This window comes from Hemiscyllium ocellatum, chromosome 20, assembly GCF_020745735.1.
Source record: "Hemiscyllium ocellatum isolate sHemOce1 chromosome 20, sHemOce1.pat.X.cur, whole genome shotgun sequence".
In the NCBI taxonomy this organism is placed as follows: domain Eukaryota; kingdom Metazoa; phylum Chordata; class Chondrichthyes; order Orectolobiformes; family Hemiscylliidae; genus Hemiscyllium; species Hemiscyllium ocellatum.
In genome coordinates this window covers 49,689,072-49,714,675 of record NC_083420.1, presented here as the reverse complement: position 1 = coordinate 49,714,675, position 25,604 = coordinate 49,689,072, and the positions used below count along the sequence as shown (strand labels likewise).

At 40.7% G+C, this 25,604-nt stretch overlaps 1 protein-coding gene across 4 annotated transcripts in view; it reads right to left on the bottom strand.

Annotated features, from left to right (window-relative positions):
* rnf216 (ring finger protein 216) overlaps nt 1–25,604 on the bottom strand; it is a 220,346-nt gene that overhangs the window by 156,216 nt on the left and 38,526 nt on the right. For 3 of the 4 annotated variants that reach the window (XM_060840343.1, XM_060840345.1, XM_060840344.1), the window contains exons 2-4: nt 22,335–22,450; nt 19,900–20,024; nt 10,005–10,625 (exon numbers count right to left, since the gene is read on the bottom strand). In XM_060840343.1, the coding sequence (XP_060696326.1) occupies nt 10,005–10,625; nt 19,900–20,024; nt 22,335–22,404 (816 nt within the window). In that variant the 5' untranslated portion in view covers nt 22,405–22,450. Of the gene's footprint in view, nt 1–10,004; nt 10,626–19,899; nt 20,025–22,334; nt 22,451–25,604 lie in introns of those variants that run through there. The other variant, XM_060840346.1, reaches the window with a different exon arrangement.

Sequence of the window (25,604 nt, the reverse complement as noted above, 5' to 3'; positions counted from 1 at the left end):
GTCCACATTTTGTATAATAGCCGACTGTGGGGAACCTTATCGAACGCCTTGCTGAAATCCATATACACCACATCAACCGGTTTACTCTCATCTACCTGTTTGGTCACTTTGTCAAAAAAGTCTGTAAGATTCGTTAGGCACGACCTACCCTTCACAAAACCGTGCTCACTGTCCCTGATCAGATTATTCTTTTCTAGATGGTTATAAATCCTATCTCTTATAACCTTTTCCAACACTTTACCAACAACTGAAGTGAGACTCGCTGGTCTGTAGTTACCAGGGTTGTCTCTACTACCCTTTTTGAACAAGGGAACCACAGTTGCTTTCCTCCAGTCCTCAGGCACTATTCCTGTAGACAATGATGATTTGAAGATCACTGCCAAAGGCTCGGCAATGTCTTTCCTTGCTTCCCAGAAGATCCTAGGATAGATCCCATCTGGCCCAGGGACTCGGTCTTTTTTCACTCTTTGCAGTATTTCTAATACCTCTTCCTTGCGAACCTCAATCTCTTCGAGTCGAGATGCAAGTATCTCTGTATCTTCCTCGCCAACATTTTCATTTTCTATCGTTGAAAAATATTTATTTAGTGCTTCCCCTATCTCCTCCGACTCCCCACACAACTTCCCACTATCCTTGATTGGCCCTAATTTAACTCTCGTCATTTTTCTATTCCTGACATAACTATGGAAAGCCTTAGGGTTAACCCTGATCCTATCCACCAACAACTTCTTATGTCTCCTCCTGGCTCTTCTGAGCTTTCTTTTTAGGTCTTTCCTGACTTCCTTGTAACCCTCAAGCGCCCTGAGTTGTCACATTTTGTCCTAACATTAGCCGCCGCCTTCTTCTTGACCAGGGATTCCACTTCCTTAGTAAACCAAAGCTCAAACGTTCTATATCTTCCTCCCCGCCTGACAGGTACATACTTATCTAGGACACACAGGAGCTTTTCCTTGAATAAGCTCCACATTTTTAATGTGCTCATCCCCTGCAGTTTCCTTCCCTATTCTACGCTTCCTAAATCTTTTCTGATTGCATCGTTATTTCCCTTCCCCCAGCTGTAACTCTTGCTCATAATCCTTCATATATTTGCTACCGAAGCAGATAACCTCACATTTATCCGCATTTACTGCATCGGCCATGCATTTACCCACAGAGACTATCCAAATCACACTGCAACACCTCCGCATCCTCTTCACTGCTCACTCTTCCACCCAGCTCCAAATTATCTGCAAATTTCGATCATACATTTAGTTCCCTCATCCAAAATCATGACCATGTTGCAAATTGCTGGACTCCTGGTATCAATCCCTGCAGTGCTCCACCAGTCACTGCCTACTATTTAGAAAAAGACCCATTTATTCCTACTCTTTTGCCTCCTGTCTGGTATGAATTTTCTATCCATTTCAATACACTAACCCCAATCCCATGTACTTTAATTTATGCATTAATCTCTTACATGGAACACTATCAAAAGCCTTCTGAAAGTCCAAATAAACCATATCTACTGGTTCCTCCCCAAATTAACTCAACTGGTTCTATCCTCAAGACTTCCAGTAGACATCTCATTCCCGTACTCGAATCCTCTCACTACAAAGACAATCATACAGTTTGCCTTCTTTACTACCTGTTGCATCTGCACACTTACTTTCAGTTACTGGTGCACAAGGACAGCCAGGACACTGAACATTCTCCTCTCTCAATGTGTCTTCCCATTTTTGCTATCAAAGTGGATAACCTCACATTTATCCACATTATATTACATGTGCATTTGCCCTGTCACTCAACCTGTCCAACTCACATCATGACATATGTGGTCACTGTCTGCCATTCAAAAAAGATGATACATTTATTTCTACTGTGTTTCCTATCTGCTAACTCATTTTCTATCCTTCTCTGTACACTAACTCCAATCCCATGTACTTGAAGTTTACACATGAATTTTGTATTTGGGATTCTTGGCTTTGACATTAAGTTACTCTGATACCACCTCAAATTCAGCTCTTTCACCGATGTTCAGATCAAGAAATATGGAACAGTGTGATCTTGGAAGATACTAAATTTAGCTGCAGTCAACAGGTTATTGCTCAACAATTGCTGCTTGATAAACTTTCTGACAAACCCAACCATCATACTTATGCTGAGAACAGACTGATGGGACAATAACTGGGCAGGTCAGATTTGTCTTGCTTTTGCAGACATGCCATTCCAGACAATTTTTTCACTTCACTAGGTCAATGTGAATATTGCATTTGTGCTGGTAGAGCTTGGCAACAGGTGTGGCTTCGAGAATACAACTCCTCAATACCCCAGATTTGAAAGTGTTGGGGCCTTTGCTATATCACATTCGCTTCATCGTTTCTTGATATTGTTGGAGTGAAGTTTACCCAAGGGTGCCAATGTGCAATGAGGACATTAGGAGATGGCTGAGATGACTCAACAATTTTGCTTAAAACTAGTTGCAAACATTGAGGCTTGATCTTTGCCACATGCACTGAGTTCAGTCATCAAGAACGCAACCCCATTCTCCAGTTCGCTTGCATTGCCTACCAGCCTTCTTGAGGTGGCATGTTTGCAGAGATTTGACCTCATCCATTGGTTTTGGGATCACTTATTTTTTTATCACTTATCAGGTACAGAGTCCTATGTTACACCTTCACTGGATTGGCACTTATATTTTCGAAAAACCTCGTGCTGCTCCTGGCATGCTCTCTTAGTCATTGAACTAAAGTTGACCCATTGGTTTGATGGCAACAACGGTGTATAGTATATATGAGGCTGAGGTTACAAATCAAGAAAATTTGCCATTTTAGATTTTTAGAAAATTACCAAAATAAATTCATTTACAGTCAAGTATGTGTCTAATTTGTTCTACGGTGTTTAATAGTGGATTAACCAGCCCTTTCTTCTCAACCTACAAATTAGATTACTCCAGTGAAGTCAGCTTTCCCATAATTTCTTACAAGGTCAGTTCGCTCATGACCTACACAGCAGTTCACTTCCAAACACAGTTGTGACTTCTCTGCAAAAACATTTATTCAAGTAAAAAGAACCATTGCTGCATCTTCGCTGAAAGAAGACAGGAATTTTAAACAAAATACAACCCACCGCTACAGATTTTGACAAATGCTTCAATCAACTCTCTCTACATATCTCCAGACACAAAAATTAAATGTCTATACAAAAGTGTGCATTTATGTGACATTCATAACGCAGTAAAATTTCCCAAAGTGCTTCAGAAACAATTAGACACAGAGCCACACAAGATGATACCAGGAAGGGTGATAAAAAGCTTGCTGAAAAGTGAACCTTTCACCGCTGTGAAGGTGGTGGTCGAGGCCATGGGGATTGAATTCCAAAGATTATGCAAAAAGAAAAGACTGCTAAAGCCTTCAACAAGGTTCCATATGGTAGACTAATTAGCAAAGTTAGATCACATGGGATTCAGTGCAAGCTTGCCAATTGGATACAAAATTGGCTTTATGATTGGAGAGGGGGTGGTGGAGGGGGATTGTTTTTCAGACTGGAGGCCTATCACCAGCAATGTTCCACAGGGATCAGTAATGGGTTCATTTTTGTTTGTCATTGATATAAATGAATTGGATAAGAATAAAGGAAGCATGGTTAATAAGTTTGCAGATGGCGGTATAGCAGACAGTGAAGGTGGTTATCTAAGATTACAAATAAATCGTCACCAATTGGGTCAATGGACTGAGGGGGGCAGATGGAGCTTGATTTGGATAAATAAAAGGTATTTCATTTTGGCAATACAAGCAAGAACAGGACTTACGTAATTAACAGAAGGGCCTTGGGTAGTTTGTAAAACAGAGTCCTCGAAGTTCAGGTGCACAATGTTTTGAAATTTGCATCACAGGTGGACAGGGTGGTTAGGAAGGCGTTCAGCACGCTTGCCTTCATCGTTCAGACATCTGAATCTAGGAATTGGGATGTCATGTTTAGGTTGTACAGGACATCGATGAGGCCTCCTCTGGAATACTGTGTGCATTTCTGGTCACCCTATTTATAGGAAGGCAATGACTAAACTGGAGAGGGTTCAGAAAACATTTACCAGGATATTGCCAGGAATGGAGGATTAAAGTTATAAAAATAGACAGTAAAGGCTCGGACGTTTTTCATTGGAGCATAGGATATCGAGGGGGTGAACTTACTGAGGTTTATAAAATCACAAGAGGCATGGATAAGGTGAATAACTATGGTCTTTCCTTTTTTTTTGGGGGGGGGTTCAAAACTAGGGGGCATATTTAAAGTGAGAGGAGCATCTTTCTTTACACAGAGAGTGGTTGATGTGTGGAATGACCTGTCAGAGAAAATAGTAGATTCAGATACAGTTACAACGTTTGTAAATTCACCAACATTAACCATTTGAACGGATATGGGCCAAGACCAGGCAGGTGGGACTAGTTTAGTTTGGGAACATGGTCAGTAAAGAGTCTGTTTCTATGCTGTATGACTTAATGACTCAGAGATCGCAGGAGGCCTTAAGACTGCAAATGATTAATGGAATAGGGAGATCAGATCAGGGACAGATTGGAAAACTAGGATTAGAATTTCAAAAATTAAGGGGACTGCCTGACTTGGAAGCAAATTGGAAATTAGCAAGTAAGCACAGAAGAGAAGCCCGGTCTATGTTAGGTGGTACAGAGAATACTCTGAGGGCTTGACAAGATGTTCTAAACTTTCAACAAAAAATGACTTGTTTAGGGGCATTGATATTATACCTGTCCCCCAGGTGCTCGGGTGTCTACTGTGTTACAGCTGGCATATTCAAAAGCTGTAACAAATTTGAAGGGATTACGAATGAGAAAAAAATCCAGTTTAGGAACCAAAAGATCAGATGAACCAAGTAAAAAGCATTTGTTTTGTAACTAATGATGAGGCAAAGAAAGAAACGAAGACCAGAGAAAGTAGTTTAGCTCCATGCAAACAGAAGTTAATCCCAGCCTCTGGTGATGCAATTAGATTCCAGAAAGAAACAGTACTGCAGCAAGATGGAATACCAGATTTTACAGGAGAATTGCAAATTATTTATAGGTTCATTAAAAGGCCAAACCTGTATCTAAATTATAACTATTGTGACTGTCACTGGCAATGAGTATTTTGTAACATCGAAAACACAGTAGTCAATTTCAGTATAACTAGATCCCGTCAACCATAAAACAAAATATAAATTGATAAGAACAGATCGATTATTTCTTGAAGGATAAATATTGGTCCATAAAATGAAGGAAATGCCCCTGTCTTTATCCTTGCAGTGCCAAGAAATCTTTTGCATCCATTTGACAGTGTAGGCGAGACCCCGGTTTAATGTCTTACTCTAAACGCAGCTTCTCCAACAATGCAGCACACTCCCCGGTACTCCAGTAGAACATCTCAAAAGGTGACCGAGTCCACAATCTTATAAGTGCAACAACAGTGCAACTACTTAGCCAAAGTCGATGCTGTCGTCTCTTAAATATTACATGTAAGCCAATATATTCAGTTGGGACAAAGACAAAAATGATGGCTGGAACCATTTGGATAAATAAATGCAGTTACATGAAGGTTAAAATGGCAGCCTTTCAGCTGCTCGCTTTTCCCAGATCATTCTTGATCAGCAAAGCCATCTGTTTGAACTTTCACATTCCAGCAATATTTTTGTACTGCTAACATTACAATTACATTTAATGTAACATTCTGTAACTTTTTTTCTACGTTACTGATCATTTAAAGTAGTCATGATTACACAATATAAAAGACCTCTGCATTGCATTATTTACTGTTTGGTGATTTATTAAGTACTGCAATGGCTGTGACATGACTAAACCATAGTAAAACAACTTGAGATTAAGTGAAAAGATCTCTATTTCGACAACTCAGTATGTGTGTTAAAGTCTTCTACAAAGAAGGGTCTTGTTATACATACTGGACAAAGAAAATAAAATCAAAAATAAAATCTTCACAAATCCTTGGGTTTCAGGAATACACTAGATTTGTGCATCTGAAATGGTAATCAAATTATTATGAAGAAAAGTCAGACAAAAGAGTGATGTTAAACACTGCTGATTAAGATTAGCCGAGTCAAGGTATGAAGTTTAAGCTAGCTTGTAAATGCCGTGAAAAAGATACAAATAATATAAATTTTTTTTGAAGGCTACTACAAATAAGTAAACAGATTTTAAAAAGTGCCAGGAAAACTTTTAAACAATAGCCCTGCCCACTTTAGCACCATGTATGAACAAAAGAGAACATTCAATTGGTATCAGATTGCTGAAAATCAAATCAATAAAAGCAACTGAGTATTTTAAATCTGATTTCATAAATACACAAAAGCAATGCTGAGATTCCCCAAAGTTATCAGAATTCAAAGCATAAAATTTGTCACAGAGCTAGACATCTGGAATACTATGAAGAGTTCTGGGTGAGACTTCTGGAAAGAATTTTTGATTGTATTCTTTCTCAAAAACTTGACTTTGGGGTTGAAGTTCCACTTCAGTAGATAATCTAGGTAAACACATCAGTGGAAGGAGTGTAGCACACTCAGAGGGCCCATCCTTCAGGTAAGATGGAAGCATTGCATAGTAATATGAGTGGGTTAATGAATGGACAAAACTGTTGCAAATGGAATTCAAACATGCAAATCTTAGTTTATCCACTTTTGACTCAACGATAGAATAAGATACACTTGTAACAGTGGGAAGCTATAAAAAAAAGGTGCAAACAGATTTGGGATCTGGATACACAGATCATTAAACTGTCATGCAGTGAAAATAACCAAATGTCTAATGGAATGCTGGCCTTTATATCTAGAAGAGCGGAAGGTATACTTCAGCTATACAAAGCCCAGTTAGACCATCTGGAATACAATGCAGAGTTCTGTTTGAGACATTAGAAAGGATAATATTGTGCTTGAAGGGACTGCAGCTTGGATTTACTGCAGGAAAAAGAAAGCCAACACTCCAAGTATTAAAATATTAAAAAAAAACAAAAATTAGGGTTTTATTCCTTGAAATTTGGAACAGCTTTCAAGACATTAAAAGGAAAACAAGAGAGTAGAAATAAGCTGGCTGACTATTCCGGACTCAAGGGCTGTGGTCCGCAAATTAGAATCCAACTGTTGAGTGGAATCAGGCAATATCTCCACGTAAAAGTTGGGAGCAATTTCACATTGTTCTGCTCATGGTAATTGATGGCAGATTGTATTTAACCAAACATATTAGAAGTACAGGGAAAATATGGCTATGAGGACTAAACTCACTGAGCAGCCATAACCTCATTGACTGGCAGAAAAGGCTTCAGGGTTAAAAAGCCCAACACCTATCTCTGTGCACTCATGAATTACTTGCTCTCAGGTCCTCAGTGAGCAAGATTAAAAACCTGACAAACATGAAATTTATTCTTTTTGTGGTATGGCTGTCTCATAAGATCATAAATAGTCAGGAGAATAGGCCACTCCACTTATTAAACTTGCTTCATAATTCAACTAATTATACAATCGTAGAGGACAGAAACAGGCTCTTTAGTCCAACTCATCCACGCTGACCAGGTTTCCTAAATTGAATTCATACTCTTTGCCTGTGTTTGGCCCATATCTCTCTGAACCTTGCCTATCCATTAGGTCGTGCCTCACAAATCTTATTGAGCACTTTGAGAAGGTGACCAAACAGGTGGATAAGGGTAAAGCTTTTGATAAGATTCTCCATAGTGGGCTATTGCACAAAACACGCGGCCATGGGATTCAGGCTGATTCAGCTGTTTGGATCAGAAATTGGCTAGCTGAAAGTCAGAGGGCGGTGGTTGATGGGAAATGTTCATCCTGGAGTTCAGTTACTAGTGGTGTACCTCTATGATCTGTTTTGGAGCCACTGCTGTTTGTCATTTTTATAAATGACCTGGATGAGGGCGTAGAAGGATGGGTTAGTAAATTTACAGATGACGCTAAGTTGCGGTCAGTGCCGAAGGGTGTTGAAGGTTGCAGAGGGACATAGATAAGCTGCAGAGCTAGGCTGAGAGGTAGCAAATGGAGTTGAATGCGGAAAAGTGTGAGGTGATTGACTTTGGAAGGAGCAACAGGGATAAAGACTATGATGCTAATGGTAAGATTCTTGGTAGCTTAGATGAGCAGAGTGATCTCAGTGTTCAAGTACATAGATCCCTGAAAGTTGACACTCAGGTCGTTAAAAAGGCGTACAGTGTGTTAGCTTTTATTGGTAATGGGATCGAGTTTCGAAACCACAAGGTCATGTTGCAGACATACAAAACTCTGGTGAGGTCGTATTTGGACAATTCCGTACAGTTCTGGTCATCGTATTATAGGAAGGGTGTGGCAGGTTTGGAAAGGATTCAGAGGAGGTTTACTAGGATGTCATCTGGTATGGAGCGAAGGCATTATGAGGAGATGCTGAACAACTGGAGGCTGTTTTCATTAGAGAGAAAGTTGAGAGGTGACTTAATTGAGACATTTGAGATGATCAGAGGGTTGGATAGGATGGACAGTGAGAGCCTTTTTCCTTGGATGGTGATGGCTAACACGAGGTGACATAGCTTTAAATTGAAGGGTGATAGATAAAGGACAGATGTCAGTGGTAGGTTCTTTAGTCAGAGAGGAGTAGGGGTGTGGAATGCCCTGCCTGCAACAGTAGTAGACTCACAAACTTTAAGGGACTTAAATACTCATTGGATAAACATATGGACGTTAATGGAAGAGTGTAGGATAGATGGGCTTCTGATTGTTGCGCTAACCTATGGAACCATCGAGGTCCGAAGGGCTTGTACGGCACTGTAATGTTCGATATTCTAAGTAGAGTCATACAGCATGGAACCAGACCATATGCTCCAACCAATCCATACCAAACATATTCGCAATCTAAAGTTGTTCCACATGTCTGCTCCTGGCCCATATCCCCACAAAACTTTTCTATTCATGTACTTAACCAAATGTCTTCTAAATGTTATAGTTTTACACACATCCACCAGTTCCTCAGGAAGTTCACTCCACATGCAAACCACCTTGTGTAAAAAAAAGTTGCCCTCACATCATTATTAAATCTCTCTTCTCTCACTTTAAAAATGTACCTCCTAGCCCTGAAATTGCCCATCTTGGGGAAAAAACAGTTACCATTAACTCTATCTATACCCCTCATTAGTTTATGAACTTGTGTAAGGTTGCCTCTCTACCTCCTCCGCTCCAGTGAAAAAAAAAGTCCTAGTCTATGCAGCTTTTCTTTACAACTCAGACCTTCACACCCGGCAACATCCTGGTAAATCTCTTCTGAACCCTGTCAGTCCTTGATAAAATCCTTCCTTTAACTGGGTGACCAGAACTGGACACACTATTCCAACAGAGGCATCACCAATGTTCTATATAACCTCAACTTGATTTCTCAACTCCTCTACTCAAAGGACTGAGCAGTGAAGGCAGGGGTGCTAACTGCCTTTTTAACCACTGTCGATATGATGCAAACTTTAAAGAGTTGTGTAACTGAACTTCTCGGTCTCTCTGTTCTACAACACTCTGCAATGCCCCACCATTAATTGTGTAAGCCCTACCCTTGGTTTGTTGTACCAAAATACAATACCATGCATTTATCCAGATTGAATTTCATCTGCCATTTTTCAGCCAATTGACCCATTTGATCAAGATCCCTTTGTAATCTTAGAAAGATAGGCAGGTGGGCAGAGGTAAGAAAAGAAGTAGGGTAAGATGGTGTACAATCTTTGTGGGTAGAATTGAGGAACTGCAAAGGTAAAACAAAAAATAATTTGAGTTATGTACAGGCCTCTAAACCGTAGTCAGGAAATGGGGTGCAGTCTACATCAAGAGATATAAAAGATGCGTAGGAAAGACAAAGTTGTTAAAACCTGTTGAAAATACTCTAGGCGAGGTCTCAAGTACCAACACTTCTGCTAGAAATAGCGGAAACACATCAGGAATAGTACAATTAGTTGGTTTGTCAAACATTAAAACAAATTACACTGACTGAGCATAATACACAAAGATAAACACTTACTGTTTCTTTCACAAGTGACCTTAAGATTTCCTTGCCTTCACCAGCAGCTTCCTCAAAATTCTCCAAGTCCATTATTATATTTCCTAATACATCCTCCCCTTGGTGTCCCTGCCCGAGTTCATTATCAACTTGCTGAATTTGTTCTCTTACAGGATCCTGTAAAATATCTGGCCGAGGGAACACAGGATCTTGTTCCCTCACCAGTGTTACTGAAGCATCTTCCTGTTCTGCTTCCATCACTTTAGCTGCTGGAAAAAGTGGAATGCCCAATAGTTTAGTTTCATCTGCTTGGACTTCTGGAGCCTGCACATCCTCAGTGGGACCAACAGCTACTCCAGGGTCCACCTGATTTTGTTCTTGATTCCTTTGTGCAATATGATGCTGTTCAACTGCTTCAATCTCCTGGTTTTTGGCGGCCAACTGAGGTTGGGCTAGAGGTTCTGCCTTTACTTCCACGATATTGGATGTAATTTTATGCTGAGCCACCAAGATGCAACTCCGGTCCTCCTGAAAGTTTTCATTTCCTCCATGGTTTTCCCTTGGCTGTTCCTCCTGTTGCATGTTTCGCCATTCCGACGCAGGTCGGATGATGATAGGAGGTCGAATTTGTCGAACAGGGGTCTGCAAAGGATTTGACAAAAGACAAAGTAGGTAAAATGGAATATGATAACGCTAAGAGCCAAATTGTGAAACAAAATCCAAAGTGGAGGACAGGAAAAATTGTGGCTGTATGTTGGAGGTGATTTGCTCCAATTCCTGACACAGTAATTCCTGTTTTGTAAGCTGTTGCATTGTTCTGGAACTTAGGGGATAAAAAAAGATCGAAACAATGGCACTTTAAAAAGGAGGAAGAAAACAAAGGTAGCGACCACATGGTTAGTGAGAGAGCGAGAAGGCGGGCAGAAGAGTGGGAGTGCAGGAGAAACAGAAACCTACACTGCTGACTGAAAACAGTGAATTTGCATAGCTACTGCCTTTAACAAACAGCAAAATTCACAGCTGGCATTGGAAGAACCCGTGTGAGCGCACTCATAGCACAGGAGCAGACAAGTGCATGGTTTGTAAGTGTAACCTTCCTGTCTTTTTTCCTAAAATAGTGAGCAGAGTGGGTTCTTTTTGGTTATAAGTTTTACTTAGGTCTGTCTCTTGATTAAAAATTAAAAACAAAACATGGGTACTAAGTTAGCCTGGAGCAATTTTTTTTAGTGCAGTAAGACTGTGCTATTTTCTGTAGATTGTTAAGGTGCAAAGATGTGCTATTCCTATTGAATGTGGGAGATTAGGGATAGTTTCCATGTTACTAATGATTATGTCTGCAGTAATGTGTATTTGGTTGTGAATCCTATCAGGTCACGTGGATTGGCTGGAGCAGCAGTTAGAACATAAACAACATAAGAACCAGGAGCAGGTGTAGGCCACCTGGCCCTTCAAACCTGCTCCGCCATTCAATAAGATTATGGCTGATCCTTCGGTGGCCTCAGCTCCACTTACCACCCTCTCACCATAACCTTTATTGTTCAAAAAAGGATCTATCTTTGCTTCAAAAACATTTACTAAAGTGCATCAACTACTTCACTGGGCAGATAATTCCATAGTTTTGCAACCCTCTGGGTGAAGAAGTTCCTTCTCCATTTTAGTCCTAAATCTGCTTCCCCCTAATTTTGAGGCTATTCCCTTCATAATTTTATATGTTTCTATTAGATTCCCTCTCATTATTCTAAATTTCAATGAATATAATCCCAGCCTACTCAGTCTCTCCTTATAAAGCAACCCCCTCAACTAATGAACCTAGCAAATATCCTCTGCACCCCCTCCAGTGCCAGTGTAATCTTTCTCATGGAAGTAGACCAAAAGTGCACACAGTTCTCTGGATGTGGTCTCACCAGCACCTTGTACAGCTGCAACATAAGTCCTCTGCTTTTAAACTCAATCCCTTTTGCAATGAAGGACAAAATTCCATTTGCCTTCCTAATTACCTGTTGTACACACAGTCCTCCAACCTTCTGTGATTCAAGCACAAGGACATCCGGTCCTTTTACAACAGCAGCGTGCTGCAACATTTTACCATTCAAGTAATAGTACTTTTTACTGTTACTCCTAGCAAATTGGATGACTTCACATTTATTAGTATTGTATTCCATTTGCCAGACCTTTGGCCACTCATTTAAAGCATCTATGTTCCTCTGCAAAGTTTTACAGTCCTCTGCACACTTTGCTCTGTCACTCATCTTAGTGTCATGTGCAAACTTTGACACACTACACACTACACATTACACAACTCCAAATCATCAATATAAAATGTGAATAATTGTGGTCCCAACACTGATCCCTGAGGAACACCCCGAGTTACTGACTACCAACCAGAATAGTACTCATTTATTCCCACTCTTTGCTTCCTTTCAACCATTCTGCTATCCACGCTAATACTTGACCCCTAACTCCATGCGTCCTTATTTTATGAAGCAGTCTCTTCAGCAGCACCTTGTTGAATGCCTTTTGGAGATCTAGGTACACCACATTTGCTGGGTGCCCGTTGTCCACAAAACTTGTAATATCTTCACAGAATTCCAAAAAATTTGTTAAGCATGACCCAACTTTCATGAACCCGTGCTACGTCTGCTCAATGGGACAATTTCCATCCAGATGCCTTGCCATTTCGTACTTGATAACAGACTCAAGCTATTTCCCTACTACAGAAGTTAAGCTAACTGGTCGATAAATTCACATCTTTTGTCTTCCATCCTTTATAAACAGTGTCGTCACATTTGCTATTTACCCCATTTACTGGAACTATCCCAGAGTCCAGTGTATTTTGGAAAATTACCACAAGTGCACTTGCTATTTGTCTCGCCATCTCTTTTAGTACCCTGGGATGTATTTCATCAGGGCTAGGAGACTTAGCTCCATTAGCTTGTCCAACACTACCTCTGCCATAACAATGAATGTTTCCAAGTCCTCATCTACCTTCATCTCTTTGTCAATAACTGGCACATTATTCATATCCTCCACTGTGAAGACAAACACAAAATATCTCTTCAATGCCTCGGCCATTTCATCATATCCCATAACTAAATGGCCCTTCTCATCCTCTAAAGGAACAACGTTTACTTTAGCCACTCACTCATTTTGCATATTTTTAGAAACATTTGCTATCTGTCTTTATATTCTGTGCTAGTTTTTTTCTCATGTCCTATCTTATGTTTCTTTAGAGATCTTTTTGTGGCTGTTAACCTTTAAAGCTTTTCCAATTATCTAGTTTCCCACTGATCTTGGCCACTTTGTGTACTTTCTCTTTCAATTTGATAGCCTTTCTTAGTTCCTTGAATACCCATGGCAGATTACTCCTTTAGTTAGAGGCAATGAAGGATTTACCAGGGCTAGGGGGTGTGATGCATGGCAGCTATAGGAAACGAGAAAAAACACAGTCAGGTAGATGGGTTACTGCCAGGAAAGGTAGGAGAGGGAGGCAGATAGTGTAGGAGTCTCCTGTTTGTATTCCAATCTCAAACAAGTATGCTGTTTTAATTTCAGGGTGATAGACTCTCAGGGGAATATAGCATGGACAGCCAAGGTTCTGGTATAGAGACTGGCTCTAATGTAACAAGCTCCAAGCAATTGATTGTGATAGGGCACGCTTGTCAGAGGCACAGACAGACATTTCTGTGGCAGACAGCGAGAAATCAGAACAGTGTGTTGCCTCCCTGATGCTAAAATCAAGGATAACTCGGAAACAATGAAGAATATTCTCAGAGTGGAGTGGGACCACCAGGAGTTCTTTGTATGCATCGGAGCTAATGACATAGGAAGGAAAATCTTTGGATAATCGGAATCTCTTCTGGGGTACAAGAGACCTGTACAAGGAGGATAGATTGCACCTGGATGGGAAAGGGACTAATGTACTGGCAGGGAGATCTGCTAGAGCTGCTTGGAGTAAAAAATGAGGTCTGCAGATGCTGGAGATCACAGCTGCAAATGTGTTGCTGGTCAAAGCACAGCAGGTTAGGCAGCATCTCAGGAATAGAGAATTCGACGTTTCGAGCATAAGCCCTTCATCAGGATGAAGGGCTTATGCTCGAAACGTCGAATTCTCTATTCCTGAGCCAGAGCTGCTTGGAGAAGAGACTCAGAAAGATAGTGAGGAAAGAGATCAATCTGAGACTGGTAGAGTTGGGGAAAGGAGCAAGTCAAACAGTCAGGGCAGGCAGAAACAAAACAAAGCAAAGGGAGAGGTAAATTAAATTGCATTTATTTCAATTGCATTTTTGATAAGGGATAACATCTAGATGAATCTTTGAATAGGAAGGGTTTGGAGGGATATGGGCCGGATGCTGGCAGGTGGGATTAGATTGGGTTTGGATATATTTGGTTGGCATGGACAAGTTGGACTGAAGGGTCTGTTTCCATGCTGTACATCTCTATGACTCTATTACATAACAGTACTTAGGGAGGATATTCTTAGAAATAGGTCCAAAGAGGTTATTAGGGTGGAATTGAGAGATAACAAAGGGATGTTCACATGTTGAGACTGAATTATAACCACCCCCCTCCACCAAACTCCGAGACTGGTGAAAAATGGGAAGCCTTCAAAAATTAGATAACGTGAGTCCAGAAACAGTTATGTTCCTGTTAGCATGAAGGGCAAGACTGGTAAATGTAGGGAATGCTGGATAATGAGAGAAATTGAGGTTTTGGTCAAGAAAAAGGAGGAAGCATATGTCAGATATAGACAGCAGAGATAGAGTGAATCCTTAGAAAAGTCTCAGGGCAGTGAGAATATACTTAAGAGGGAAATTAGGAGGACATAAAGGGGACATGAAATAGTTTTGGCAAATAGGGTGAGGGAGAATCCAGAGGGATTTTATAAATACATTAAGGACAAAAGAGTAACAAGGGAGAGAAAAGGACCCCTCAATGATCAGCAAGGCAGCCTGTGTGTGCAACCACAAGAGATGGAGAGATACTAAATGAGTATTTGCATCAGTATTTACTGTGGAGAAGGACATAGATGATACAGATTGTGGGGAAATAGATGGTGACATCTTGTAAAGTGTCCATATTACAGAGGTGGTGGTACTGGATGTCTTAAAACTCAAAGGTGGATACATTACCAGGACCTCATCAGGTGTACCCTAGAACACTGTGGGAAACTAGGGAAATGATTGCTGGGTCAGTTGCTAAGATACTTGGATTGTCGATAGTCACAGGTGAGGTGCCAGGAGGCTGAAGATTGAGTAATGTGGTGCCACTATTTAAGAAGAGTGGTAAGCAAAAGCCAGGGAACTGTAAACCCGACATTGGTGGTGAGCAAGCTGTTGGAGGGAATCCGGAGAGACAGGATTTACACGTCTTTGGATATGCAAAGACTAATTAGGGATAGTCAACATGGCTTTGGGCATGGGTGATCATGTCTCACAACTTGACTGAGCTTTTCAAAGAAGTCACTGAGGGGATTGATGACGGCAGAGCGTGGATGTGATCTATATGGACTTCAGTAAGGCATGGTAGACTGGTTAGCAAGGTTAGATTTCATGGAATACAGGGAGAACTAGGCATCTGGGTATAGAACTGGTTTGAAGGTAGAAGACAGAGTGTGACGGCGGAAGGTTACTTTTTAAATTGGAGGCCTGTGACCAGTGGTGTGCCACAAGGACTGGTGCTGGGTCCACTGCTTTTTGTTATTTATACAAATGATTTGGGATTTGAACATAGGGGGTATGGTTAGTAAGTTTGCAGATGACACCATTGGAGATGTAAACACAGTGAAGATTACCCCACAACAGGTTCATGATCTGATGGGCCAATGAGCCGATGAGTGACAGATGGAGTTTAATTCAGATAAATGTGAGGTACTGCATTTTGGAACAGCAAATTAACACTGGACTTATACACTTAATGGCAAAGTCCTGGGGAGTGTTGCTGAACAAAGAGACCTTGTAGTGCAGGTTCATAGTTCCTTGAATGTATAGTCACAAGTAGATAGGATAGTGAAGAATGCATTTAGTGTGTTTTCATTTATTAGTCAGAGGATTGAGTACAGGAGTTGGGAGGTCATGTTGCGGCTGTACAGGATATTGGTTAGGCCACTATTGGAATATTGCGTGCAATTCTGGTCTCCTTCCTATCAGAAAGATGTTGTGAAACTTGAAAGGGTTCAGAAAAGATGTATAAGGATGTTGCCAGGGTTGGAGGGTTTGAGCTATAGGGAGAGGCTGAACAGGCTGGGGCTGTTTTCCCTGGAGCGTCGGAGGCTGAGGGGTGACCTTATCGAGGTTTACAAAATTATGAGGGGCATGGATAGGATAAATAGACAATGTCTTTTACCCGGGGTGGGGGAGTCCAGAACTAGACGGCACAGGTTTAGGGAGAGAGTGGAAAGATTTAAAAGGGACGTAAGGGGCAACTTTTTCACACAGAGGATGGTACATGTATGGAATGAGCTGCCAGAGGAAGTGGTGGAGAATGGTACAATTAGAACATTTTAAAGGCATCTGGATGGGTACATGAATAGGAATTGTTTAGAGAGATATGGACCAATTGCTGGGACTAGATTAATTTAGGATATCTGGTCGGCATGGATGAGTTAGACCGAAGGGTCTGTTTCAGCTTCTGCTGTAATTCAGTGGAGACCACTTTTAAACTTGTAAACAAGATTTGTGCTGTGATTCCTGCTAGAATTTCAGTGGGCACAATGGGAATATCCTCAAGGAAATTCAATCGCTTTATACAGTCATACCAGACACACTATTCCGTCACATAGTCCTGCTCATAGTCTGTCCCCCACCGACCAGATGCTATATCCGCCCTTGATTGACCCAACCTGATCCTCCATCCCACCTCCACCCAATGCACTCTCCAATTCCAATTGACCCAAAATGTTAATAGCCTCAATGCAACAGGTCTCACCCCATTCTAACATGGCACTTAACTGTAAACCAACACTATTCACTTCAACCTGAACTCAATCAACTGGTTACCCCTCTCCTGAGCAACCATGCCTTCGTTCCACGCTGACCACATTCCCAACACAACCCAAACACTCTCGATCATCTCCTGCCCAACATCCCAACCCAGATGAACAGAACATACCCGACTACCTACCTGCTCTCCTCCACCATGCTCCTGAAGCTCCTACACCCTACCCACTTGAACCCCGCACCAAGCTCCTCCATCTGACTACTGATGCAACAATCCCCTACCAAAACCCATCCTCACCCCAGATCCAACACAATCCTTCCTAACTCTACATACCCCACAATATAACCCTGTCCCAGAATCCCCCAAATTTTCCAGAGCAGATTTAAAGCTCAACTAATTGAGTTACTGCAAATCAGACTACTTTGGACTGAGCTTGTACTATTGCAAGCAATCTGCCACTATGATTTCAGAATCAATCACAAGCTTAGTTAAATCCACCAAATGCAGCTAACTCCTACTGGAGACAAGTTATATTTGAAAGAAATTATATCAGTAATTTATATCTTGAACAGCATCAATGTATAATGTGGCTTACAAAGTCATCAACAGAAACAAAACTATATAAATTCGTTTCTCTATTCACTTGCAATTAACTATAGCAACAATGATATTCGAATGAGCAAATTAAATTATTCCTCTTATCCTCCCAACTGATTTACATTTATTAAGTAATATTGTACATCATAACATATTGACTATTTTGGACATTCCTTTTCCCACTTAATAGCTTACGACATGGCTGATTTTTGACAATGACATTGTGGGCCAGAAGGTATTTGTCTTTAGGGAACCATATCATTGTTATGAATAATAGGAACAGATGACAGAATAAACCATACAGCACCTCCACTGCACCATATTATATGATACCTTATTAAGGAGAAAACTATCAAATTCAGTGGTGAAAGTTTCAATAGTGCTACACCTCCATGGGTTCGCATACTGGAAATCAACCCGCTATTTCTGGAGTCAACACAGAAGTACAGAGAATTCCTCAATTTAGCGGTCTTTCAGATAACAGAAATGACAATTTCTTGTAAATAGATTCTGGATTAAATAGATCCCAGATAACAAGACTCTCCTAATTAAAACTCTAACCCACTTATAAACACCCGTTCTACACACACACACACGGCAGATACAAAAAAAGGGGTGCTATGGGAAGAGGTAAAGACTGGGAGGCAATTATCCTTGTTCATGGACTTTGCTGAGATGAACCATTTGCTGATCAGAACTGTGCAGCTTAATCTTCCTTCTCCAAGTACTATTACGTATAAAGGTCTCAGTTTATAATAATAGGTGAGGGGAAATAAACTGGCTATTTTCAGGCATGACAGCCTGCTGCAAAGCAAAAACAAAGATCCAAACATTTACACCCCAAGCTACTCTGTTGCCTGTGAGCCAATCACATCACTGTTGATAGGCCAATGAATTTTGTCTTTGCAAACTAGTCAGCATTTCACAGACCAGTTATTTCTTGCCGTCTAAATCTCCATTTGTGTACAGCTCCAGCACATTTATAATAAGGCTTCAACTGCTGAACCAACAGTGTAAGCAATGTTTACACAGCGAAGTGTTAGATAACTTGTTTTTAAACCTGTTCTTTTCTCATTTCAGTCCACAAACAAAAATACTAAAAATATGTCTTTACAACTGACCCAAATTTGAGAACTTTTTGGGCGAAAAAAAGTTCCAGGTTGCTAATGTTATGTGAGAAAGAAGCGCTTCTTCATTTAATTCCTGTACAACTTGGCTCTGTATTTAAGATTCTGTCCCCACCAGAAAAAACAGATTATTTGCATTCATCTACTGTATTGCATTGATGAGATCAGATCTCAAATAATGCATGTGGTTTGGTCTCCTTATGGAAGGAGCGATGTAAATGTGTTGGAGGCAGATCAGAAGAGGTTCACTAGATTGATAACTAGAATGAGTGGGTTGACACCCAAGGGTATGCTGGGTGACCTGCACTTGTTCCACTACAGTTTAGAAGAGTAAAGGGTCACCTGATTGAAGTGTTTAAGATCCTGAACGGGCTTGACAAGGTGAATGTGGAAAGGATGTTTCTTCTTGTGGGTCAGTCATGAACTAAGGAGCAGCATTTCAAAATTAGGGACCCCTTGGTGACCTTATCGAGGTTTACAAAATCGTGAGGGACATGGATAGGATAAATAGACAAAGTCTTTTCCCTAGGGTTGGGGAGTCCAGAGCTAGAGGGTATTGGTTTAGGGTGAGAAGGGAAAGATATAAAAGAGACCTAACTTTTTCACACAGAGGCTGGTACGTGTATGGAATGAGCTGCCAGAGGAAGTGGTGGTGGCTGGTACAATTGCAACATTTAAAACGCATCAGGATGGGTAAATGAATCAGAAGGGTTTGGAGGGATAGGGCCGGGTGCTGGCAGGTGGGACTAAATGGGGTTGGGATATCTGGTCGGCATGGACGAGTTGGACCAAAGGGTCTGTTTCCATGCTGTACATGTCCATGACTCTAAATGAGATGAATTCTCAGTGTTTTGCAACTTTGGAACTCTCTGCCTCTGAAGGTGGTGAATGCAGTGGTCATTAAATATTTTTACACCAGAGATAGATTGATTTCCTTTGACTAATGAGAATCTAAGGTTTGAGGTTAGACGGTAACATGGAATTCAAAACACAAACAAATCAGCCATAGTCTTACTGAACAGTGGAGCAGGCTCCAAAGAGCGAAAGGTCTGCTTCTGCTCCTATTTCATATATTTCTATGTTTGTATCAAAAAGTTATCTCTTGCTGAGATCAATAGCTGAGGTCTTCTTGGCCAATACAGTCAACTCCAAAAATTCATATCACTTACTGAAGCACCATCATGCTGTTCCTGTTAATGCATATTTTGAGTAAAGCCATTTCCGTAAACAGAAGGCTCTGTAACAAAGCATTATACCTCAATGAGTACAACATCTTGATCCTCTACGAGTTGATTCTCAATGGCCACAACTGGAGGATCATCATCTGAGTCAGAGTCATCTGAGATGGTGATGACTGGTGTATTGCGAGGGTCTCTCCATACTGGAACAAAAATTGAGGAATAAAGACTTGGTTGTCAAAAGATATTTACGACATTTATAATGTATTTCCAGCCTTCGTGAAATGTTTCTTTCAGATAGTGAGTGATACAAGTCAAACCAGAGCAGTTGGATGGATAATGCAGCACAGTGGAATCATTGGAAAAAAGGGGAACAGGGCAGAAAGGCATGAAAAATGATGGCAGGGCAAAACACAGACAGAGTAAGGAACACTTCCCTCACATTGTAGGTGGTCTTCCCAAGAGCTGGAGATGATAAATGGTAGGTTCTGCATTACAAAGCTTGTTCAAATACTTTTTATTAAAGATCACAAACCCATTTATTGCAGTATTTTTCTTGCAAAATATTAACAGACTAAAATGTCAACTTAAGTACTTGCAACAAAAAAAGCAGAGTCATTACAATAATGACTCTTCGCGCTGTCTGTCCTCTTCCATCCACAGGGTGAAAATAAGGCCAACAAGCAGTAACTGGCTTGCTTTTGGAATGATATGTCTACTTGCCAATTACAGAACAACTAGCGTTATTCATGTTACTCTTCCACCACTTTTAAACCTAAAAGGAGAGGCAGTCTTAAACATATTTGTGCTTATGGAATGCTTCTGTAAAGCAACATTGGTGCATTTGGATAATTAAATTTTGCCACTGGATTGCAGCTCTACATAGGACAGAAAAAAGCCCGTACAAGCAGCTTTGAGAAGCAAGCCATAGCTCTCACATCTCTGCTCTTCCATTCTATTTAAGTACTGTAATTCTGCATTTCCTCAAAGATGTAGTCACAGTTTCAAATAACAGCTTGAGAAAAGGGTCTGCCCCTGTCTGGAAATGTCACTTCTTGACTGAATGACCTGACCAATGTGAGTTCAAGGAGAGTCCCTTCATAACTTTCTATTGCAGTTGAAGGAAAATTGAGTTTAACAAAAATGAGAGTTAAACTCCAAGGTACAACTATTTCAAAATATTCTGAATTCAGCGTGCATTGGCTAAACAAGCACGAAGGGGGAGCATGGCTGCATAGTCTACTCCTTTTAATTGAGATGGGATTGAATACAGTTGGTGTGCTGTATGTTTTTTTTTCTTTTTGTTAGCAGTAAGAAGTTCTTGTGAAATAAATTGCATCAAATTCAATACTACTCCAAATCAGTGAATGGCAAAGAAGCAAATTTTTTAAAAAGTCTAATTTCAACACAGTGCCACAAGAAAATTGAAAAATCTCACCAATATGCAATGTGGCCTTGTGTGCTGCAGGTCTGTTCCAGAAGGATTTGGAAACAAAAGAGAATGTGGTTCTCAGATATAAACGGCACAGTGGGTGGAAAATTTGAGGTCAATTTCATCGGAACAGGAATAAGTGTCAAAACAATTTGAAATGAATGTAATTTCATCCATTCGAAATCTCCAGCAAGAAGGGAATGATGAAATAATTTTAAGAAGAGAGATACTTAAAAAGAACATTTCTAAATTGGCTAACAGCTACACAGTCATTTTGATCAGCTGGAAAAGAGAGCAACAACCACAAATATTAAACAAAAAATTCACAAGATTTTAAAGCTTCCTATCAAGGACCCGTTTCCCAATTAGAGCCTCTATTTGCTTAATGTTTGCATGACTCTCTCATCAGCAGCAGGGAGGCAAAGCTAAAAAAAACTACTTTCATGGCAGGAATGTTCCTCTAACAACCATAATTTCTAAACATTCTACATAAATTGTTATTCTAATAATTTTCATGGAAACATTTTGTCACTTCAAGCAGCAAATGCAATCACTCATGTTACAAAAAACACAAAATCTGCATGAATTCCAACTTACCCTGATGATGGAGCTGCACAACTGGTCTGTCTTATAGAAAATCTAAATTGACTTAGACTTCTGATGCAAATAATCTTATATGAATCTGTTAAACGTAATGGGGTAATGGAAGTCTGGAACTCCTTAAAGCAAAGTTGTTGAGACCAAGAGTCATTTGAAAAATCAAAACTGATTATTAGATCAGTTAAGCAACAATATTAAAGATTTAGGGAACCAAAAGAACTAAAGAGAGTAAAGATGCGTATGCTCTAGTTGAATGAAGAGGAGTTGAATGTTCTCTGCAAGGAAATGCACAAATACGACAAATGGAAAGATAGCCACACGGAAACAAGGTTTAAAAGAATGTTAATTGTAATCACACAAATAAAATGTGTAAAGAGCTCCAGTTTGCATATTGTCTTTGTATTTTGGGCATCAACATTTAATGCAAGCAAACCATAACTTAATTTATGAAGGAGCAACACTGTTGCAATGCAGTACCTACCACTGTGGGAATCTCCTTGGTACATTGAAACGTTGATTACCTCCTCCTCCACGACTTGCTCAGCCATCATCACCACGCAATGAAGCAGAACGAAGCACTCCAAATGTTTCACATACCTGCAAATAGAGCATAACACGATTTAGCCGAAAGTATACAGTCAATCACCAGCACGTCAATGTGGACCATGCCAATTATTTAGTTACCAAAACAGAAGGACAACTATGTTAAATGCCTTCTCATCCAGTGTACATCGGCACACACAAAGGCGCAGACAATACAAAGCAGACAGGTGCAGTGAGCTGTAACAATGCTTGCTCTAATGGTCTTATATACAACATAAGCAATCTTACCAAGTTAGTAAAATGTTTTAAAACCATACAACAGGTATTCCATGATTCAAGTTCACAACTAGCAATGCAAGCAGTGATTTTCTTGATTACGCAAGGAGCTACTGCTGTTTTGTATGCATTATGAATTGTATTGCTTCAAGCAAGCATGAAGTTCTGCATTTTAAACAACATTACCACTTTTGGGACAGAGGGATGGAGGAAGACGACGATAATTGGTTGCTGCAAGTTTCCCTTATGCCTGTCTTGAACCAAAGTCATACAAGTCCTATTTATTAATCAATGCAAATACCACTACAAGGCCAGGAATTATTGCCAACTATCTGGTGGCCCATGGTGAGCCAGCTTCTTAAATCAATGAAGCTTGTGTGAACATGGACACACAGTGCTATTAGCGAAAGAATACCAGAATTTTGATCATGTGCTGGTGAAGGTATTCGAGGCAAGAAAATGCAGGGGAACTTGTAATTGATTGTTTTCCTATACATCTACTACCCTTGACTTTCTACGTGGAAAGTGCTGCAAGCTGTCTTAGCAAAGTAGCTGTCTATACCAGATACCTACCTTTTTTATCTTGACTAGAGCCTTAATTTCTCTAGACTTCCAGCATTCCCTTGCTATTCACACTAAAAAGAACAGTCTGTCTCTGAAGTCTTGTTCTCATTCTTAAAAGTCTCTCACTTCCCAACTGTTCCTTTACCTGCAATTAGCCTCTCCCATCACATTTTAAAAGTACCTATCTAATACTGACAAAATTGGCTTTACTCCAATTTAAACATTAACTTTTTGATCAGATCTATCCTTTTCCAAAATTATTTTAAAACTAATAGAATTATGATTACTCGCCCCAAAATGTTCCCCCACTGACAATTCAGTCACTTGCCCTGCCTTATTTCCAAACAGAAGGTCAAGTACTGTTCCTTCTCTACAAATGATGAAAAGCACTGGACCTTGTGGCACACCACTGGTCACAGGCCTGCAGTCTGAAAAACAACCCACCATCACCACCTTGTCTCTAATTGGCTAGCTCCCCCAGATTCCATGTAACCCAACATTACTAACCAGTTTACATGTCAAACACTCTGCTGAAGTCCATATAGACAATGTCAATTGCTCTCCCTTCATGAATCTTCTTTGTTACTTATTCAAAACACTCAAATCCAGTTAGTGAGATATGATTTCCTATGGACAAAGCCATGCTGACTATCTCTAATCAGTCCTTGCCTTTCTAAATGCATGTAAATCCTGTCCCTCAGAATCCCCTCCAACAACTGACCCACTAGTGACGCAAGGCTATCGGTCTGTAATTCACCTGCTTTCTCTTAGAGCTTTTCTTAAATAACGGTACCACGTCAGCCAACCTCCAGTCTTCCGAAACCTCACTGTTGGCTATCGATGATACAAATATCTTAGTAAGGGGCACAGCAATCTCTTCCCGAGCTTCCTGCAAATTCTGGGTAACACCTCATCAGGTCTTGGGGACTTATCTACCTTAATCCATGTTAACACCACCATCAACTCCTTTTCACTAATATGAACTCCTTTCAAGACATCAATATTTATTTCCCCAAGTTTCCTAGATTTCAAGTCTTTCTCCACAGTAAATACTGACAAAATATTCACTTAATATCTCACCTATCATTCCACACATAGATAGCCATGCTGATCTTTAAGGAGGCCTATTCTATCCTGAGTTACACTTTTGCCTTTAGCGTACTTAGAGAATTTCTTTGGGTTCTCCTTATTTGGCAAAGCTATCTCATGTCCCCTGTTTGCCTTCCCAATTTCCCTCAAGCACATTCCCATTGCCCTTGTACCTTTCTAGGGATTCACTCAATCACAGTTGTAGGGTCCTGGGAAGTGTAGATAGGGTAGACAGTGAAAGTCTTTTCCCTAGGATGATGACATCAGCTTGTACGAGGGGGCATAGCTTCAAATTGAGGGGTGATAGATTTAAGACAAATGTCAGAGGCAGGTTCTTTACTCAGAGAATGGTAAGAACGTGGAATGCCCTACCTGCCAATGTAGTTAACTCAGCCACATTAGGGAGATTGAAACAATCCTTGGATAAGCACAAGGATGATGATAGAATAGTGTAGGGGGATGGGCTTAGATTACTTCACAGGTGGGTGCAACATCGGGGCCAAAAGGTTTGTTCTGTGCTGTATTGTTCTATGTTCTATGTTCACACGTGGGCGGCACGGTGGCACAGTGGTTAGCACTGCTGCCTCACAGCGCCTGAGACCCGGGTTCAATTCCCGACTCAGGCGACTGACTGTGTGGAGTTTGCACGTTCTCCCCGTGTCTGCGTGAGTTTCCTCCGGGCGCTCCGGTTTCCTCCCACAGTCCAAAGATGTGTGGGTCAGGTGAATTGGCCATGTTAAATTGCCCGTAGTGTTAGGTAAGGGGTAAATGTAGGGGTATGGGTGGGTTGCGCTTCGGCGGGTCGGTGTGGGCTTGTTGGGCCAAAGGGCCTGTTTCCACACTGTAAGTAATCTAATCTAATCTATATTCTAATACTGATGCCATTCACCCAATTAAGGTTTTTTGAAAATTAATTTGCAGGATGTAAGATCACTGGCTGGGCAGCATTTATTGAACATCCCCAATTGAAAAGGTGATAAGCTGCCTTTTGAACCCCTGCAATTCTCTGGTTGAAGAGGTACTCACACCACTGTTTGAGAGGGACTTCCAGCATTTTGAGCCAGCGATAGTGCAAGAATAAGGATGTAGTTCCAAGTCAGGGTGCGGGGTTTAAGGTGGTGCATCTACACATCTGCTGTCTTTACCCTTTTAGACAGAAAAGCTCATGGTTGAAAGTCATTACCTAAAGGAGTTTGGTGAATGTCTGCAATGCACCTTACGTTTGTATGGGTCGGTGATAGAGCAGTCAAATATTTAGCATGTACATGGAGTGCCAATT